This window comes from Athene noctua, chromosome 1 (assembly GCF_965140245.1).
Source record: "Athene noctua chromosome 1, bAthNoc1.hap1.1, whole genome shotgun sequence".
Lineage (NCBI taxonomy): Eukaryota > Metazoa > Chordata > Aves > Strigiformes > Strigidae > Athene > Athene noctua.
Window position 1 is genome coordinate 242,980,775 of NC_134037.1, and position 21,939 is coordinate 243,002,713.

The 21,939-nt window shown below is 36.1% G+C and overlaps 1 protein-coding gene across 5 annotated transcripts in view; it reads right to left on the reverse strand.

Annotated features, from left to right (window-relative positions):
* Window positions 1-541: 541 nt before the first annotated feature.
* WASF3 (WASP family member 3) overlaps window positions 542-21,939 on the reverse strand; it is a 74,917-nt gene continuing 53,519 nt past the window's right edge. For all 5 annotated transcript variants that reach the window (XM_074915037.1, XM_074915074.1, XM_074915047.1 and 2 more), the window contains 6 exons: window positions 18,551-18,704; window positions 16,403-16,520; window positions 10,271-10,446; window positions 7,204-7,467; window positions 5,196-5,566; window positions 542-4,507 (listed from right to left, as the gene is read on the reverse strand). In XM_074915037.1, coding sequence (XP_074771138.1) covers window positions 4,350-4,507; window positions 5,196-5,566; window positions 7,204-7,467; window positions 10,271-10,446; window positions 16,403-16,520; window positions 18,551-18,704 — 1,241 coding nt within the window. In that variant the 3' untranslated portion in view covers window positions 542-4,349. The remainder of the gene's footprint in view (window positions 4,508-5,195; window positions 5,567-7,203; window positions 7,468-10,270; window positions 10,447-16,402; window positions 16,521-18,550; window positions 18,705-21,939) is intronic.

A 21,939-nucleotide genomic window follows, 5' to 3' on the forward strand; every position in this document is an offset into this window, starting at 1 on the left:
CTTAATACATTTTTTTCAGTGTTCTCATTCTTTCTCTTCACCTCTTTAATAAAAGATGGTTGACTGGAAACCCACAGTCCTTCCAGAGTTCCCACACTTCCTTTCCATTTCCCAGGGAATTGGGAAGAGTGTTCAGCGACAAGCTCATCAGTCCTGACTATTCTGTGTCAGACACTAGGATCTCAGGGACTGTAGCAGGGATCGTAATTTATTTTCATTCCCTGTATGTCATGGAGCACACTGATAATGCTTAAGTACCTGAATAGATCTGCCTCAAGATGCTGAAAATCCTTGGGACTTCCGTGTGTGTTTGTATGTAAGCACTTGTATCAGGAGTGCCTCAAACTCAGAAGTAACAATTCAGGCTGGCTGTCTCCACAGGGCAAGAACCTTTCCCCAAAGCAGACTACAGCAGGTTGGATTTCTGTTTATTTGGTTTTTCAGGGGAAAAAGAGTGTAATGTCACCTTTAAAAAAAAAGAAAAATCACTGTCAAAGCCATCTTTGAATAAGTTGTTCTAATATTTATTTTACTCTGCTGTTAGAAAACAGTACCTCAGCTCAAGATTGAATTCATGTAACTTAATCTTCCAGGCACAAGATTCTAATGAAATTTTCATTATCAGCAGGTTTATATTCAGTTCAGCTTACAGTAAGATTTTAAACACTTTTAGAAATTACACATCTTCTGTATCCTCATATGTGTTATATTTCAAGTGGAAAGGAACACCTCTTCATTATTAAAACAATGCCCAGCACATGAGAGAACATACCTGCAAAATACATTACAAGAACCAATCCTCCCAAGGAACTATTTCCCTTCCTCCCAACTCCACCTGCATACTACAGACAAGCTCAGTTTTGAGCTTGTTCTGAACAGCATGCACCTCTCAAAGATTTTTCCTCTTCATGCAGTTCATCTTAGTACAGAGTAATCTGAAATATCTAAAAATCCAACTGATGTCAGTTTAGTCACACTGAAATATTTAACATTCAAAAGACAATCATAAAAGCTGTAGAGGCAGTATCCTGAGTGATCATCAGTCTTAATTCCAACCCCAACTGATAAATGAGCAGTTATAAATGCTTTACTAAGATAGCCTTTGAACCCAAATTGCAAGCTCATATATTCAGTTTCTATGTAGAATTGATGTCTTTGCTCTAAATTACCTGAATTAAATTCAAATCAAAGATGGAAAATTCCAGCAAAATTAAGAACCAAGTGCCAGAGGACTAGAATTTTCAGTTGAACAGAGCAGAGCAATTTATTTCCCCAGGAAACAACCAAGTCTAAGATGCATAAACAAACTGTTTAATTTACAATTAGGCTACTCTATTACACAATTGATTTATGTAAGTTCTTCCCAGTATGATGAAAAGCTTTTCCTGTTATCATACCAGGTTTTAACATGATTACAATTAAAATATTAAATTAAAAATATTTTCCTAGTAGGCAAACATGGGTTTGCATTTTACAATATGTTGCTTGGTGTCATTAATCGACGAAGACTCTTTCTTATTAAAAGAAGTGGGGAAGGGGACTTGCTAATACAACCCATACATTCTGCCCTGTTCTTTCTGGAAGCAAAGTTGCTGTTTAATGTATTTCACTGAAAATATTTAACTTCCCCACAGGTAGTCTTAATACCTGTTTACACCGGCCAAGAACTTCAACCTGGAACTTGAATCAAGGTTGGAAAAGAACAAAGTAGTACACATGTTAGGAGCAGCAGCAGTACCTTAAAGGAGTCTGGTTTTGTAGACTCCAATCTGTATCCCAGTAAAATCGTGGTTCCTGGGATGCCAGATAGCATCTGGAAGCTTTCTATTTCCATTATTTATCGATAAGGGATAAAGATTAGTAGCAAAATCCTACTAATCTAAGGAAAGACAGACAGGCTCAAAAATGAGATTTTATTCATATTTGTTACTTATTCACAACCCAAAGTATGATAAAACTGATTAAAACAGCCTAGAATAATGTTAGTTTACATCACTAAATTCAATTCACATTAATAAAATACCCAAAGGAAAATTACAATGTTGTGGGTTCAGAAAAACAGGTTGGCTACTATGACTGAAAAAATCTATACTATCTTAACTGGTCACAATTGATTCCTTTTAAATAATAAGCATTAAACAATTAACACAAATTACAAAGTTTCAGACACACCCAACTTCTGTGCTCATAAAATAGATCTTCTGTCATATCAAATTTCAGTAGACTGGAAAGAATTTTCTGTTGAGATATTTTATTTCAGCACATATTAAAAGAATACTGAGAGTACTCTCCTCACCTATACAGTGGTCTAACACGGCAGTCCCAGTTGCACTTTTAGCCTGTCCATCCAAAGAATCATTTTGCAAGCCACTGTGCAAGCACACTGATGATCAGAACAAACCATCTCTCATACAGTGATGAAAATCACCATCAGTCTATGGCCTAAATTCCATCCCCTGTGGTAGACACACAGACCTCGGACTCCAGGACACAAAATAAAGCAGACTTCAGCTTTGTATTTTAAGGCAAAGACAAAACCATCTCCAGTTGAAACAGAGATGAGTACCTCCAGCTGCCACCAACTACCAAGAGCTGTAGTTGCTCACCATTATGCAGTGAATGGTCGTACTTTATGTGATAAAGTTTAACACCAACATCATGGCTGCATATTACCACCCTACCATAAAGACAGCCACCACAGATTGAAAACTCATACGCAGATTAAACAGCAATGCAGCAGCCAATAGTTTGCATGCAAACATCGTGTTACTGTTATGTTCTCAGGACTAAAACTATTAATTGCATAAACACCGGTTAGATAATTATCTTCCAGTTCTCTTTTTATTTTACATACTTTTTTTTAAAGAACAGACAGGGCCTCACAGAACAAAGGGGCTTTACCAAGTGTTAGACCTGGAATTATGCAGACTTCAGTTACAAAGATTAAAACTGTAATCTGGTAAGGAAAGAACTCTTTCCCTGCTGTGAATACATTTTTTAAAGCCTCATTAGGCAAAGCAGCAGCCTGACTCTCAGTTCAGAAGAGAGAAAAAAACAAAAAACCATTTAATCTTGTGCTGAAAAAAAAAGTAATTATTTTTAAAGAAAACAGAGATAGCCAAAGCAGACTGTATGGCAGCAACTGTTCCTAGGGAAGGAGAAAGCAAGTTTGTGTATATACACGGCATAGTACCTAAACAGCCATCAAAACTGTTTTAACTGCCAATGGTTTATCAACAGGATGTACTGGGAAAGAAATACATTCAAAGTAATAGTAGTTTTGAGTAAACGTGCTACAGGAAACAAAACAATCTGTCATGACTATACACGTACAAAATCAACAACAAAACTTATTTATGCACATTTACACCTACAGGCATAAAGACTAAGTTTAATACTTGTGAAATGTATCTGATTGCTAGATCTGGACTGTTCCCATCTTCAGGAATCACAGAGTAACAGTAGTACGCTGCAATAAACATATGGCTTCAATCAGGTCTATCCTGAAGTCTCTGCATCTAGTTTATATAATGTAAAACTGAAAAGCTCTACAAGTATTTTAACTTTCATTTGTAACACAGACATGCACCCACTACCTATCTGAGACCCCCCACCCCCCCAGCAGTCTATCAAACAACAGCCAGCAACCTAGAGCTGGAACTATTACAGACTTATCCTGTCTGCTCAGAATCCTGTTAATTCTGGATCATGTGGACTCATTCTTCAAAACATACATTTCATTATCTGCTACATTTTTAAGATAAAAAGAAAGACTATATATAATCAATAGTGTTTCCAAAAAGCCTAAGCCCAGATGTGATTAAAAAACAGACTAAGGTGGGCATAATTAGTAACTCAAAAAATCTAAAAAAGTCCTATTTACGGAACTCAAAACTTTACTCTGTCATATTGTTAACTGCCCTCAAAGACTAACAACCAGACTAATTCACAAGTACTTAAGTTGCTTATGTAATTAAAAGAATAAGATGTAAAGTCAAAAAAATATATTTTATCCCTTCAAGATCAGGAAAGTAAAATAAAATGCTGGTTCTGTTACAGTGCAACAACTGCAGCATATTTTGCACGCAGCACATAATTCGCTACATTTAGTGGCACTTAAGTATTATGCGGTAAATACTGAAAGTAAGACAAGTTTCTGATCTGCATAAGCATAATCACATCATTATTACCAGTGTTGCTAAGCTACAGCATTTCGAATAATACCAATTCAATTTTAGCACTTCGATCACTAGTCTTAATACATGTCAACGTCCTGCTTTACATCTTGCTAAGAAAGCAATCACTGCAGCCCAGCATTCAATGAACTTGCCACTGGGCTTGGGCCAGGTTCAATCTGACCAATCGTTCTCATCAAACTCTGAATCATCATCAGAATCACTGTATTCCACAGCAATGCGTCTTGAAAGGATGGTTGCCACGTCGTTTCCAACAGGCTCGCGCTTTGCTTCTTGCTCACGTTGCTCCTGCACCTTTTTCAGCTGAATTCCTGTAGAGACAATTACTCTAAGTTTTCTGCTCAAGATATTTTAAATTTTACATTGTCATTGGTGAGTTTTTTGTATTCTAAAAATATATTCAGGAAGAAGAAAAATAAAAGAAACCACTGAGTGAGCCTCCCTGAGCAAGGAAGAGAGAAAAACAATAAAGGCAAATTGGAATCCATTTTCAGAGGCTGAATATTTCTAGACTACTAAAAATACCAACAATGTGTAAAAACTAAATATTCAGGACTGTACAGGTCATTTTGATCTGAAGATGAAAGTTTTCACAAGTGTATTTGGAAATACCATTACACCTACAGCTCTGTGTGGTAAACAAAGTCAGGAACAGCCATTAGTCACTAGTGAAAAAACAGTAGGCTAAACCCTGGCGTTGGATAACTTGGTTCTTCTGAACAGAAGCAAAAATCCAGGTACATCTACTGGCTACTTTACATAATGAACACAAGTACTGTTTTCATCTGATTATGCCCACACAAATATGTTTGACAAAGCTGTACATCTTCACGCATTAGAAAAAGATCCAAAGTCAGGGTTTGCAAATGTTAGAATAGGTGTGTGGTACCTGTGGTTACCTAATCTCTCCTTGACATTCAGCCCAGCTGGGAACAGAAGCCATGAACTCAGGTCACTGGAAGAGACAGTGCTTTCATCGAAAACTCAGTGTCCACTTACCCATTCGAATGGCGGCAAGAAGATCGCTCCGTGCATCACTTATTGGTGGCTGGGCAGGTTCATGACGTTTTGCCTCTGTAGCAGGAGGAGCATGCATCGGGGAGGAAGAGAGGGATGAACCCAGAGCAGGAGGGCCGGGAGGGGGAGGAGGTGGGCCGGGAGGAGGAGGGGCAGTGACAACAAGCCCACTAGAAGGGGGAGGATGAGTAGCTGTGTACGTAGAGCCAGTCACCAGCCCAGAATGGGACGGTGGCACGGGAAGCTGAAGGGGACTAACAAACGCAGTCTGTGCTGAAGGAATCATCGGGGGAGGAGGAGGAGGGGGAGGACCTGTAGGATTGTAATAATCCACCATCTGAGCTGGAAGCATCCTGTACAAAACAGAACAAAAACATTTAATGTATTGAAAGTTAGGACTTACAGAGCCATCACCCCTTAAACTGCTCTCATCCAACCTCAGCTAAAATAAAAACCAAAAGGAATTTTAACTGGAGAGTTAAATATGTAAGTGATCATAAACCTATGAATTTTCAAATCTTGATTTTATACTGAGATTTAAGGCAGATGAGGAAGTTAAAGGCAGTGTCCTTTCAGCACTCCACAAAGTGAGATTTTTATCTTAATACTCGTATCTAGTTAAGCATAAAGCTGTATTTGTTACTAAACAACTACTCTGTGAGAGTATTAAGTACAGTGCCTATGATGAAGGGACCAAGAAAACTGTAGACTACATGCATCATTTCCACAGAAGATCAAGTGTTGAAACAAGTCTTAAGAGATAATAAAAGATATAGGCATGGAGAACAATGGAAAAGTATGAAAGGAAAGATTTACCCAAAGGTGTATCATGCATTTCATGTGCTTCTTTAGCCAAGTTCATAAAATTAAATATTATTTAATTAAATTGACACATTTGATTGATAAAGAGGAACAAAGAAAAGCCAATTTCTCTGTTTAAATGCCCTTAAAAGAATTCTTAAGCAGAAAAAAAAAGGGGAATTAATGTAAGAGTTATGAAGTAGGTAAAGAACTAGATACAAGAGACAGGAATTGAAGGAAAGTTACTGACAACATTCAGTGATACATGTCAATGTATCACAGCTGTGATACACTGACAGTGGTCATATACCTGGGGACTAAGCACAAGTATTTCTGTTATAAACTGGAAATAACAGAGAAAATGCAGGTTGGAGCAGTCAATCATAGCATAACTGAGTCATCTACAGCATGATACATTCACGAATCTGGCAAATGCTATCTCGGGATGCATCAAACGAGGCTGAAAAATCTTGTCTTGCTTAGTTTAAGATGACACAGGCAAGAATGACTTCAAATTTCCTGGGGTTACAACTTGGAAGTTTAAGCTATTTAAGCAAAAGAACAAACAGGCACAGACTGGTTAGAGAACAGATGTTTTCTTGCTATTGGAGAGCCAGTAATCTGGAGCAAGCCTTCCTTCAGTACGCATTCTGGCAAAACATCTACACGGGAGTTTGATAAATTGGTATCTTGAATTATGGATGTGTCTGTGGCAGTAGGGAAGCTGATTCAGTGTCTGAGAAGATCCCTTACAATTCTGTCACAAGCTCCTTTAAAAAGTCATTTCAGTGATGCAACACAGACTGCCGTGTTCATCACATTCAGTAGTACTTCTTCTGTGAGTATCCTGAAGTTCAAACTATCATTCAAATTATGCTGTAACTATTTTCCACTTTGAAGGAAAGTTATCCCCTTTTTAATATTAGATTAAGAACCCTTAGTATTTTACAAGTGTATCGACTTCACCACATTCAATGCACATTTCATTATTTTTGCTTTCACTATTTCTTCACTTAAGCTCAGTTCATACACAGAAATTACACCAGGTTTTTTTTCTGTCCTCCCCAGGGAGATAACTAATGCATTTGGGGTCTTTTTGTGCGTATGCATTATATATTATGATGGTTATGGAAAACATTCATCCCTCCAGTTTTGTCAAGAATCCACTGGAATAAATCAGGAGTTTTACCCATATTCTGCTGGTACCACGGGTACTGAGCTATGCTGGCCATCTGAAGGCTGGGGTGGAGGTGGCGGTGGTTGCTGAGGTCTGTTTAAAGTAGCATGTCGTGCAGTGGTGGAAGGTGGCCTGTATTCGTGCTCATGGCTTTGGGACGCTGCCAGGTACTGTGGACCATCTCCTGTTCCATATGAAGGCATTGCTATCTGTTGATGGAGGGAATGATTTGGAGTAGCAGGATAAGAGTAATCTGTAACATCAGATGCATGGGACCTAAAATTAAATGGATGCAGAAGAACAGATTACATGAGTGTAACATGGCATTATCTAAATAGCTCACAAGGAAAGCTAAGAATGCAATCAGAATTATTTTTCTTGCAACAGGACTCCCTGTTTGTCAAGCACCATTTCCTTGTAAGTCCACAGAAAGCACAAGAACAAATGCAACAAAAAAATCATGGTTCAGCTTAACACAACTTGAAAATAAATTAGTTAGAATGAGTCAGCATAAAAGGACTGAAATTGAATGTTCTCAGTATTTCAGCATACTAGCTGCATGCAGAATGTCCTCCTATAATGCAGACTTTTTAAAAAGGCGAAACATTTAGCGATTTCTCCAGATTTCCGAGTTCTTTAGTAGTCAAAAGGAGGCATATTGCTTTTGTCAATGATTTTGACAGTCCATTGTTTGAAATTATACTTATCAGGCCTGCCTTAAGTTAACAATGGCAGCAGAAAAAGGAAAGCAGTACTGCAAGCACTCGCAATTATGCAGAAGAATATATTTTACCAAAGCAGAGAAAAACAATCTCAATAGTTAGAAGTACTTTTTATTTTGTTTGCACAATTAATTTTGCTGGAAAAGCTTAGAGAAACTGGGAAATGTAAATATTAGTTGAGCAGAGAGTTCATAAAGATACAAAGTCTAGGATGCTCTGTCAAATAAGCCCAAGAGAGGGAGCAAAAGGATCTCTTCATCCCATTACTGCAAGGAGTTGTTTTAGTAATGAACAATCGTGCAGCCTGGCTTTTAGTGAACACAGTAAACTGACGCACTTATCTGTAAGACTGGAAGCAAGGTAAGCAACAAAAAGCCAGGGCTTTGAGTAAAACAAAATGACAAACCCTTTGGACATTTTGTCCTCTTTCGTGCTTCCTGCCTGTTCCATTTTCTTTGCGTCACTCATGAACTCAATGCCCATTTTCCTTCTCTCCCACTCTTCTTTTCTTGTTCTTACTTTTCTCACATTAATTTGCTGGTTTCTGTTTGGATTCAGCTTGTGTTTCTCTCTCTAAAGTACAATAAGTATAACAAATACATTGTAAATCGCCACAGTCTGGACAATGGATATCAATGTTTAATGTGCAAATGAGACGAAACATGAGCGTTTCTTAAGTTTAGCATTAAAAAAGAAACACAATATAGCCAAATACACTTCTTTGGGACCCTGTTTATAAAACACTGCTCATGTAGTAGCTGTCAGCTGTCTCTGAAACCAGTACTTGTTTCTATATGTATGGTTTTTGTACAGCTTAATTTGTACAGCTAAGACTACCCCAAGATATAAACCAGAAAGTCTTCTGTTCACCTCACTACCACTCAAAAAATTAACCCTTCATGCATGTAAAACACAGATTTCAGGATTCAATCACTGATATTTGATTCACTGGAATTTCGAGTTCTCCATATATTATAAAATTTACCAAAAAATTTGAAAGGCTTATATAAGTGCAAGGTATCTGTCATACCACAACATCTATCTCCAACATAATGATGCATCCTACAATTTCCACTTTAAAAAAAAATCCTACAGATGGCAAATATTATGGATATCTGCAAACAGTCAAATACATGTTGACATTGCTGGAAGATAAGTCACTTCAATATGATTACTTGAACTCAGGTATCCTGGAAGTAAGGTGTTAAAGCTAGAAAAAGACTCAAAATGTGTGAAACGGAACTCATGATGAAAAAATATACATCTTGCACTTGACAGCTGAACACCGATGTCATTTTACCCGAAAAACCTATTGAAAGCATAGTCTTAATAAAATATTGCAGACTGACAAACAGGAGACAACATTTTGCCTTAGAAACTGTGAAAAAAAATTGGTGATAAAAGGATTTTAAACAGAGAGAGGGGGTCTGAATATATTATTGAAAGAGTAGTAGCAATTCTCTTAAATTTTCTGTTTCAATTACAAAATGATTACCCTTCACAAAAGACCAAAACATTACATATACAAAGCTCTGAGAAGATTTTTTTTTAATTAAACTCCACTGGACAGCAAACTAAAGGTATAAGTCCACAACTCTGCAGTGGTGACTGCTTCCTCAACCTAGCCATTCAACAGTTTAAATACCAACTTTTCCAGTAGATTCTATTTATTCTTAACATTACTGCTAACAATTAACCATGACAAAGAAAATAAGTGGGAAAACCCACTAGTGAGACCAGTTCAGTGAAAGAACTCAGATTTCCATGCATACCAGGGAAGGTTAAGTCCCACTGAGCTCAAAGGGAATCTCAGTCAAGGAAGTTGACTTCTGCTGTGTGCCTCTAAGCAAGTATTTCTGCTGTTTCAAGCAATGATGTTGCATTTAGGTTTGTAGCTTGCTTTTTAAACAAATATATCATTGATAAAGCTGAACTATTCCCCCATTAAAGCATTCTGTTAAGAGGCAAAGTATGCCCAACTCAGTAGACGACAATATTTAAGCTACCAGCAGCATAACATACAACAAACTAGACACAAAGGAGGTAATGACATTAACTAGTAGAGGCAGACTTAAACACTTTTGCAACTACAACTACTCAAGATCAAATATAAAGCATGCAGCAACCACATATTTCGCTACAGTATATAACATTATGACCAAAAAATGCTCATCAAGAAAAAAATGATTACAGAATTTATGTTATTTATGCTTTAAAATAATTTTGAGAACAACTTTAAAACATGCATTGTATGTTTGACTATTCTAACTATTCCCAACCTGTAAAAGCACCTAATTCTATTCAGTATTTCTGAACATACAACTGTGGTATAAAAAACAGCTTTGCCGTAAACAGACCTAGTATCTGGGGACAGTGATCCCTCGGAAGATGCTCCATGGTACACACTTTGAGACAACCTGTTGTCAGGTCTAAGCTCTTTGTCATATGCCATCATATTCCACTCCTGGCGTCTGTTCCTGGCTTTTCTAACCTTTTTCACCTCACGGGTGGTGCCATCTATACGTTTTTGCTCCTAATGTTCAAACAAAAGAAATAAAGCATGCAAAGAGAGAAAAAAAAGGAAAGGAAAAAGCTGGTTAAAATGTAGTTAGAGTGCATGAAAATAAGACCAGATTTACAGATGAAGCCAAGTCTTCATAAAATTTCTCTGCACTGAAAATGAGAATATCTCCTTACACTATGAACCTCATTAGTAGTACAACTGATGCTTTGCCCTTCTTCTGTAGGATGCACATCCTAGTGTGATACCGGCCTACCGATTTTACCAATACAGAAATGTGACTGAATTTAAAAGTCAGAAAGTTTAACTTCTTCCGACATCATATGTCATTTATTTAGACCATCCTGAAGCACTTGTAATTTCCTTCTCTTGCAAATCAATCTTATGAGATTGTAAAATATGCTCAAGGTTATTTTGGTTATTGGTTAGGGTCAAAATCACCTTGAGGCCTTGGGGAAGCACGGGAAAATCAGAAACACTTTCCTATTTCATAGTCTATGTGAAATTACTTTTTTGTTTGCTTCAACTTCCTTCACTTCTTAGTTCTGATTAACTACCAAAATTCCTCCTAGTTTTTCCTAATCATTGTTTCCCATTATCTTATATAAAAATAACTGACACTAATCTTCTCTGCAATGTGTCAGTAATACTCAGGCCAGTAACATATTACAGCTTGACAGCTTCATGACAAACCAGTCTGGTTAGTTTTTTTATTCTTTCTAAATAATTTCATGCCCAATCAATGCCAGTGTTTATCTATGAGCAAGAACTCCTAATAGCAGGACTCAATGCTTTCACACCTCTGAAATGTTGTCCTCACCTACTTCCAACTGCTCAGTATGAATATAAAATCCATATTGGCACTTCAGTAGAAAAACAAGTTTGCTCAGTCCAAACTGAGAGGAGTATTTATGGGCTACTCCTTTTCTCAACATCTATGAGAGCACTGGATTTTTTTTTTTAAGCAGCTCTAGAGCCCACATCTTAGAGTACTAATTCATAAATAGGTTAAATGTGTTTTATCTCTTAATACATCAGTATTAAGCTTTTGGCTGCTAGAAATATAGTTTCTCAGGGAAGAACTGTATTGATATTGTGAGAATGCAGTCATATGCAATTGTATCCAGAGTTTGGTAAAATGCAGATATACAAGCATTTTATTGTGGAATCCCTACCTTCAAATTAAGTGATAATAGTTGGAAAGCCATTCTCACCAAAAAGAGACAAGTTCATCACAGGTGAACAGTACTGAGTAAATAATTCTGAAATAATGTATTTGGCACTATACAACTAACAAAAAAATCTATTAAATGGCTTTCTTGCCCTTGTTTTGGAAGTTTTGCTTGTTCACACGTGTCTATATGAGGGACCTGCTGATCCATATCTGTTAATGTCAAGAATGACAAATGACAAAGTCTTTCTGAAGTTCAGCCTCCAAATATTCCAACACTTGCTCATTCGTGGCCCCTACAGTGAACAAATTTTTAATTTGATTCATGTTAAGTAAAGATCATCATCTTGGTTGTTAATTATTCCCTGTAAAGCCTTTTTTCTCCGCAAACTTTTTAAAATCACACCCTTTCTTATCCAGGTTATGCAAGGATTTACCATCTCCTTTAATTAAACTTTTTCATATCATAATTTCCCAATACAGAAACTGGAGCAGAAGGAAGAGATTCAGTTGTGCTTTATTTTAAATATATAAAGTTTTGCTAAACACCATGGTTGAATATATGCTTTTTAAAATCTTTACATCTGTCTTCATTTGATTGCTACAAAATTTAATTTGTCTTAATTTGGGACTTTTATCCAGGTTCATTTATTAAGATTTTGTTACTAAATCATGCTAGATTTGAAAGGAAAAGTACAAGTAAGCCTTCTGGCTTTGTTTCTCTCTTCTCACAGAACAAGTCCATCCTCTAAGGGTCACAACTATGTATTGCTTACAAGTTTCTAGATAAAGTAAATATCCACCTTTTAACCAATGTGTGATGCTGCTCATAAAACAACAATTTTGATACAATTCCTGTGCAACCAGGACTGCTTACATATGATCACTTACTTAAAAGTTTGGTTTTAGAGATCACCATGGTTTTTATGTGGAAGGTAAATACACATCCATGTATAAATAAACAACATAAACACAAAACTTAGTTTTTATTGGATCAGATTTCAGATGGGTAGGTTGTTCCAGACCAGCATCTGCAAGTGTGCTAATGAATAAATATTCTGCAACCCTTTTTACTCAAACAGTAATAAACCCCACTGGTATTGATTTCTGGATTAAATATTATCTAAATACATCTCTAAAACAGTAGGGCAGGCCAATTAGTAGCAGCTGACAAAACTGTATATACCTCTAACTACATATACCTCCAATAGAGTAGTTTTAAGCTGTTCCAGTAATGCTTTCATTACCTTGACCAACAATGGTGACAGCTCTAGTTTTAGTACTTAGGGCAATGACAACAGAGTTCTAGGGAAGCTGAAGCCTTTCAAAATAACTACAATAGAAATATTTCTTAGGAGAGTTAAGCAGCATTAAGAAGAGTTATTCCCTTTAACCAAGTGCAACAGAAACTGTGGCAGACAAGTGGATGCCGTAAGTTAAGCCAGAAAACAGGTACATCATTCAGCTGCTGGCAGGAAGTGATTTCAGCAAACACAACAAACGTATTAGAGCCCTCAAATGGAGTTAATTTTAAGTTTGATATTTGCACCGAGAGTTAGCAAATTATATTTCAAGCATCTTAATAAAGAATGAGAGCTAGTAACAGAAAATAGCTTCAGCAAGTATTTGCAATACTTTCAAAAAACTGGAAGCATGAGCCTAGAATGTTTTCCTGAATTCATAATTCACAAGATTCTATCAATCACAAGTCATCAAGAATGATTTCTGAAATATAAGCTCTCCAAATGTAAAGATTTCTACTTATTTAAATAACTAATTTCTCAGAAAAATGGCAAACAATAAAAAGCAAGGTATAACAACTTTCCGTTGGTTAACCAACAGTTAACACCTGGTCTGCTATGGTCATTCAACTCAGAATATTACTGATAGATGCACAAGTCAAAACTAACTTCATTGAACTCTTAGTCACTGATCTACTGAGAGTTTGATGGTAAAACAACCCCAGACACTACACCACAGATTTTAAACTTAAAGAATTGAAATTACAGTTTTCTTCAGGGAAGTTCACCTGAAAACCAAATCAGAGAAAGCCCATGTTAGATTTTTTTCAGTTAAAATGAATACAGAAACAATAAGTGATATTTGAAGGCAGGATAATGAAACTCCTCACAAACCTTCTGCTTCAAAAGCTCAAGCATGTGAGGCAAATTACAAAAATAATATTGGACAACTGATTCTGTGGTGCAAGTACTCCTCTCAGGCTTCACTGATCACCTGAAAAACTGAGGCTAAAAACCAGCCACATGTGGTCAGCTGAGTAGGGCTGTATTCTGATGTCTAGCTTACAATTTGTTAAACAATATACATCTATTTGACCTGCACAGTTTCTTAACAGCTTTCATATTTTGTGCTGTAGAGCACAAACTGCATTAGGAATTCTCACTTAGTAGACTCAAAATACAACTTCAGTCACAAAATTGTTAATAGATGCTCTGGATTCATTCCTGATTCCTGATCACTGGTATCGACAAAAACAAAAGAAAACAACAGTCCGTAAGCAATCTGTGGAACAAACAGTGCCTGTGAGACAGCTCACCTAAACCCCCCAGCTCTCTCAAGGTTCCAGATGATAAAAAGCTCATTTGTACACCAGCTTCTGGAAAGTTAAAAAAGCAGGTATCTTCCTGTCTCAAAGTGACATCTATTCATGCAAACTCAAATCTAGGCTGCTTTCTTCTCAGTTGATCTTGTTATATATTTAATCAAATCAAAGAGCACTTCAGGTAGAATTTATCAAGGGGTATTTCTATGATGTATGGCTATAATCCTACATGACTGGAGTTGAGCATATTTTACATCTGGTTTGTAGACTTATTGCAGTTTGTAGTCTTATTACAGACAATTAAAATCTATTAAAAAATACACCATAGATGGAAATAAGTGAGACGTGTTGCCTAAAATATAGTCTAAGTGCAGGTTTATATATAAAGTGATTTTGTAAAAATCTCTAAAGCTATCAAAAAATTTTCAAGTGAGAGTCTGGTATGTTTTTTAAAGCTTTTTTATTTTTTCCTCTTTAATATTAAATCAGAATGGAAAAAAAAAAAAATCACAATCAACAGTTTCTTTTTATCCCTTAGTGAAAAGATTTAAATTTGAAGGAAAAAAGTGGGAGAAAAAAATCCAAAGGGTGCAATTATCCCTATATATTTTTTCATAAAGAAATACTGAATGAAATTTTTAAAAGCAGCTAGAGAATGAAAGCTGCTTTATTTCCAGTCTTTTAATGAGCTCTGTGACTTCTCATACTGAGAATATAGTGAGATTATAACCTTCCATATACGTTTGTATACAATTATAGAAATAACCAAGCAAATATTTTCCAATACTTTGCTTTAGACAGTAACTTTTACTGAAAATGTTTACTTGACTTTTTCAACTCTATTTAATATTTCAATACTGAGATACCTGTCAAAAAAGAAAACATTTAACTCATACAGGAAGACCCAATTTCTTCCAGAACTTTTGAAATCACTAATATTTTAGTTAAACCAACTCTTCATGTCTTGTGTAAAAATGTTGTAGTCAGAAAGTTTTGTCTAGCAACAGCAACAAGGATTTACCAGAATTTTATAAAAACATAATAGTAAAACTTCCCAGTCATGCCCTACAATTTAATTTCTAAGCAGGAACCATATATATTAGCACATATATACACATGTATTATACACATGATGCATATACACACACAGTAGCATATATACTCATGTATTAGACATTATGTATTATACATGTGTGTATATGCTGATACACCTGCTTATATATACACATGTATAGGCATGCTAATTTATATGATATATATGTGTACATACACGTGTATATGTATATATGTGCATATGTGTACTGGAAACTAAGTTAGCTTCCTTCAATTTCCTCTGAGCAGTCTATGCATCTTGTTTGGATTCCTTTTATTTTAAATTCCTTCTCTCACTGAACCTATCTAGAAGGACATCTTCTGCCACATAAGACAGGCAGTCATTGCTTCAAACTTCTTCACTTTTTTTTTCAGAATTATCTTCAAAAATCTTACAGCCCTCAGATGTGATAAGAAAACTGACTGCAAAGAAGCTGCCGAAGCAGCAACTAATTTATTCATTCAAAACTAAAATTCATTAAGAAAATCTTGATGGCATCAGAATACACATCTTGGATCAAACTGCTGAAGATATCCCCATGAGGACTGAAGACACTTTTCTGCAAAAAAAGCCTTTTTTGTTTGTTTTTAACTTAGAGGAAACCAAGAATATTACTTCTAAATTAGTCCTCTCACTGCTGAACCACAGAATAACTTTGCTGTGTATTATTATCTTACTAACTTGTAATAGGTGTAGAAAAGTGAAGGGTTACTATCAAGGAATTTAAAAACCCAACAAAATATTTATTTCTGGATAAGTTCATGTTTTGCTACAGGATTTGATGCTGCTGGATGAAGAAGTATGAAAATAAAGGAAACCATAATTCAATTTTTTTTTCTTCCCCTAAATCACAGTGTCTTTTTCCAAAGCACAACAGGGCCATTTTACTGAGTACTAATAAGCAGATACTGGCAAAGGATTAAAGAAAGTATCCTGGAAGATAACCACAGTACTGCTAAAATTCAATTTACCAACTTCTTAGAATAGACAGTATGAGCTATAAAAACTGAACCAACTGAATCTACAGCCACGTGTCAAAAGTCTCCCCATGCACACAAACTAAGTTTGACCTAGCAACTTTTATGCCTGGACAACTGTACACAGAATTGTAATACATCTGCTATTATGTTTCTGCTTTTACCTTTTGTCTCCTCTTTTCTTTTCGCTTATCTTCAGTATCTTGTAACATTTTTTCTTTCCAAAGATCAAAAAAATAGGAAGGATCAGTATAGAATTTCAATCCATCTTTCTTATCATCCCTGGAAATACAGTAGAAAAAAAGCTAAGAAAATACAAGTTAGTATTTTTCAAGCCAACAAAACTCACCTTTGACGATGATCCAAGCTTCACCTTTTTTGCATTATAGGATGACAGCATGTCAAGTGCATTAAATGCCACTTTTCGTAGTTACAGCTTACAGTTGCCTTGATTCATGGCAAGAATGTGAAGGGAAAGCAGTGGAATCCACAGCCTGTTGGGAGGCATGCTCCCAGGCAGTTGCTCAGCAGGAGCTCATTTGGCTCCTGCAACAGCCAGATGACCAGTGACATTCAGGGGGGCTGCAAAAAGATCAGTGCTGAGACAGGATGTGTAGGGGACTGAGGAGTTTAAGAATGGAACTCAGCTGTCTCAGAAGAACTGGAAAAGGAGTATTTGGCTCAATCCAGACAGGTCTTAAGATCTGAATTTAGGAACAATGTAGGTCTGAAGCACAAGACAGTCACTGTTCTGAGTGGGACTCTCCTAACTAGGGGAAGGGCTAGGAAAGTGGTGGCAACTGAAAGGATGAATCCTACCCGACTGTTCTAGGAGGATTTGAGACAGAGCTGATCTGGGCTTGCCAGCTCCAATTAGCAGCAGAAGCCAGGGACACTCAGACTAAGAAGCCACAAAAAAAGGTATGCTATCAAAACCTAATTTGACCCCATGGCATGGAAATAGAGAGCTTTCTAATATCCTAACTCCTGGCAATAGGTGTAGGGAGAGTCAAAATGTCAGGGCAGCTGGCATGGTCCAAACAGTATATGACTATGATCCCAGTCTAGCTTGCTAAACAGGCATATTTCAGAGTCCCTTTAGGCTGTGGGTCCTAATTTCTTCCTGGGCAAATTTTAATGGCAGCTGAGTACTAATTTCTACCACCAAGATCAAGAGCAATGGAGATCTAGCACATGGAAACCTTCCAACCACTAGAAGAGAGCACAGAGATCAGACCTTGTACACTGCCTGGTCAGATGGCCATAAAACTCTTACTTTTCGTGCACTACATCTCACTACAAACATCTAACCTACTGAAGTGGGTACTAGGCCACTCTTCCATCCCTCCATCTTTGGTCAGACTACAATTTGAAGTTCATTTAAGCTTTGTCCAAGGCAAATACAAATAATTTAAATTCAGCAGATGTAAAAGACATAACAAGAAACGTAGTTTAAGTAAATTTCACTAAAGGATCCCTAATAAAACAGGAATAACAATAAAGGTCCCTGACACTGTTATCCAGGTACATATGAGGACATAGCTGTGCAGAACAGCTGATCGATAACAACTCTTAGAAACTGGATGCCTATGAACAAACGCTACCATTGTCTGTAGCAGCAGCAAAAACCATGTCCTTCAGCTATAAATCTAACTATTTTACCTTCCAAGTAAAAGCTCTTAAAACTGAAATACACTGCAAATGCTCTATGTCACTCCTAAAAAAATTCAAATAATTTACTGCAGGTTGAGTGCCTGCTTTACACAGATATTTCACAATCTAGTACCTCTCAAAAGCTGAAGGACACAGTAAAAAAGTCTACAACCCTTCAGACCAACATATTATACTCATTTCATGAGCAACAATAAACTTAAAGGAAACAGGAAATGAAAAGAGGAAACAAAGTCTGGCCTGCTGCTATTTTATTCACCAGTAAGTAACCAGGAAAAGTATATGTTGGGGGGAAGAGGGAGAACAGAGGGAAGGCAAAAGCAACAAATTCATCTTTCTGGATTAATGAACCTAAGAAAGCAGTTTAGTATATTAATTTTCTTTTCACTTTTTAAATAATCTATAGCCCTTGCTCTCTGATCCTGTGCTGCCATATAAAACTTATGCTGAAATATGATAATAAGTTATACCTCACAAAAATAAAGTGTGGCAATAACAATTTTTACTTTCATGAACAAGGAAGTCCCTGAAAAAACAGATCTCAAGAACCAATACAGCTTTTCCCTTCTGCTGTAATTATTCTTTGCATACAGCTAGGAGATAAAGGGCAAAGTACAAGAACACAAACAATATTTCCATACCTATAAGGTGAAAGAATATTCAGAGGTGGTGGTTTGTCACTCTGATTGTAAATATCAGCCACTGGGTTAGGAATGCTGTTCTTTGAAACTACCTGCTGATCTTGAATTGTTGAGCTCTTGAATGCTTTCTTCATATTGATATCCTGTAATGATACTGTTAGAAACAAAAAAAATGCTTATCACAGGTCTGAAATTAACATAAGTGGATAAAAGGTCCATTTTACCCTAGCTATTTAAAATATTTTCAGCAAAACATAGAAGGAAAACTGAAAGGGTTTTCTTTAATGGATAATCAGCATATTTAAGCACAAAGGCATATAAGAATTACCATAATAAATCAGATTTAATTCCCACTTGGTCCAGAACCTTACATAAAATAATGGGACCATGGACTGTGTCTTGGAACATGATGCAAGAATCCTGTCACATGCAGATGGTCAAATGATCCCCCCTTCTTATGAGGTTTAACCTGGACTTCTAATAGCAGAAAAACTGGCCTCAAGCCTGAAACACAAGGTCTGGTATTCCTCTGACATAGCACGTTTTATAATTACATGTGCCATCCATACTTGTTCAACCCCATTCTAAGTTTAATTAAATTATGGCCTCCACAACCTCCTGTGAGAGTTCCACATCTTTTACTATCTTTCAGCTCCAAAATCTTTCCATGTAATTGAACATCACCTGATCTTAAATGTTCCTCATCTCTATAGAGAGTGAAAAACTTACCTTCTTTATACAATCCAGTAACATACTTCCATTTTATCTTTTCATGTACACAATTCTGAGGAAAACAATACTAGCTTTTTTGTTCGTTCTTTTCAAATGAGAGCTTTAAGTTGCTTTTAATTCTTCCTGTCACTTTTAGGAAGAGTTTCTTTTATTCTTAATACAAATTTTCCTGAGATGGAGCGACCATTGATAAGAAGATGAGGATAATGCCAATTACAATTTAAAAGTGGCAGTAAGCTCTGCACATTATCTTCCATTCTTAGGCAACCTGAGATACAGGTTTTTGACTGTAGCTGAACAGAGCGCTGAAGTTTTCACTGGCTTCTCTACAAAGACACTAACCATTTCTTCCATTGGTTTATAACAGTATAAGCTGTATGAGTAGTGCAAACAAAATGCACTGACTTGTTTTCTTTTTATTCCCATTGACATTCCATCTAATATTTCTTGTCCATTCATCTAATTTATCAAGTCTGAAGAACAAACTGAGAATTTCACATGGTAGCTGAACAGTACCAGACAAAAATTTAATATATTGATGACCTGCAAAACCAGAAAGGCATGAAATTTACAGTACCCTGTAAGGTACACTGTTGTCCTTTGTCATGATGGGAACCAAATCCCACTCAGACTTCTCTACCCAAATATTTTTGTTATCTGTGTTGAGGTCTTGCCTCTCACTCCAAGACCACTTAGATTCTTTAGTAGCTTTTAAAATAGCAAAAAATTAGAAACATAGTATTTTATTTCATTCCAAATCATCATTCCCCCAGCCATGTTACCTGAAGTATCAAAACACCATTTCTGAGAAACTACTTTCTATTTAAACCTGTCTAAGTAAACTAGTAAGGTATTTCCTGCAGTTTTTTCAGATATATACATCTGAACTGTTACATTTTTGAAGGGAGACATTCAAAAAAGCAAAAATCCCACTTCTCTGGGGCTTTTTCATGCAAGTTATTGAAATGATTTTAAAAATTAAACCTCAATTATTTCAAAACTTTTTCCAACTGTAGTATTAGCTATAGATATATATTTTATATATATACACTATTATTAGTAAGAAATCACTGATGCCATTAAGTCTAAAGGTTTTTTTTAAATCAACCTAGCACTTGACATTTTACTTAAATGCCTAAGCTACCCACAAACATATTCAGTATTAGTGACAGTACAACGAATTATTACAAAGACTTCAACTTCTACAGTGAAATAGCTAAGAAAGTTTCCTACTGACACCAAAATGGCAGCAGTTTGTACCTATAGCTTATTAATGTGAAAGACTATTAGCAGCGCAAGAGTAGTAACTACTGTCAATTTAAAACAAAAACTGATTAAATTCTCAGTCCATACACTAGTTTCTCCTTCCAATAGAATGCTTTTAACTACTCTCCAAACTCTGGAAACTAGCCAGGAGGTACCACATAATACAAATGAGACATTAAAAAAATGAACAAAAGCAAAACCAGCCTCTGATGAGGATTACATTTCCAAAAATGTGGGACTTCAATGTCATGAAGACTGACATCATCCACCTCAGCACAGAGCAAGTTAAGCGTATGAGCATCATCTAGTTTGCTCATATTACCACCACAGCATGCCTCAAAAACTATGCTGAATAGTGACCCCAGAATAGCTTACTTTATGTTCCCATATAGCTCTTGACCTTTAAGACCACAACAGAAAGGTGCTAGTATCAGCTGTGATACTCCACCAGTTAACATGTTCCAAAACCAGTTAAAAAAATAAATCAGACTTGTAATAATTTTCAGACAGTAACAAGCTAAAAATGGAAGGGTAAATATCACACTATCAACAGTAACATTTAATATTGGCATTAATAATATTAGATATAATATATAGACTACACAAATATAAATATTAAATATAACATGCAGACCATATAAATAGTACTATTAAATAGATCACAAGTAGCATTAACTACTACTGAATATACAGTACACTACTGTCCTGATGTAGCAACATTTTACTAAACATCAGGAATCACCTAAACGGAGAGTACACACAGTGGCTGGTCAGACATGTAACTGAATATGGAAGCAAACATGCATGTTACAGATTTTTAGAGTTAGACAGAAAAACATGTTTTACACATATAAGTACTTTTCAACAGTGTAATGATGTTACTTAAATCCTTTGGTTTTACTGTGTGTTTATGAAGTGAATGAACAAACACGCAAGCAAGTGAGGATGTATTTTTAAAGGAAATATCTTTCTAGGGACTAGAACACCTTAGAGAATTTCACCTAGTTGAAGCAAATACACAGGGCCTTATTTAGGTAAAGAGTATTATAAGATGACTGCAGAACAGACACTACTAATACACACTACCCTGAAATAAATGTAGATCTACTGTCCCAAACTTTTTCCAGTATTCTGACTTATTTCCAGTAAGGTCTAGATTTATTTATTTCTGATTAATTACGCTCACAAACTAGAGGTTCTCCCTGTGAAAAAGGCAGCTCAATGCCTCCATTTCTACAGGGGCTTCTTATACAACTCTTCTTATACAACTTTTTTTTTGCTCTGCTAACATGATTTTTCCCAGCTTGCCTTACTAAGAAAACAAGATGAAGTATCAGTTCAGGATTACTTTGAAAAGACAAGAGATCGTTGTGTAATTAAATACTGTGGTC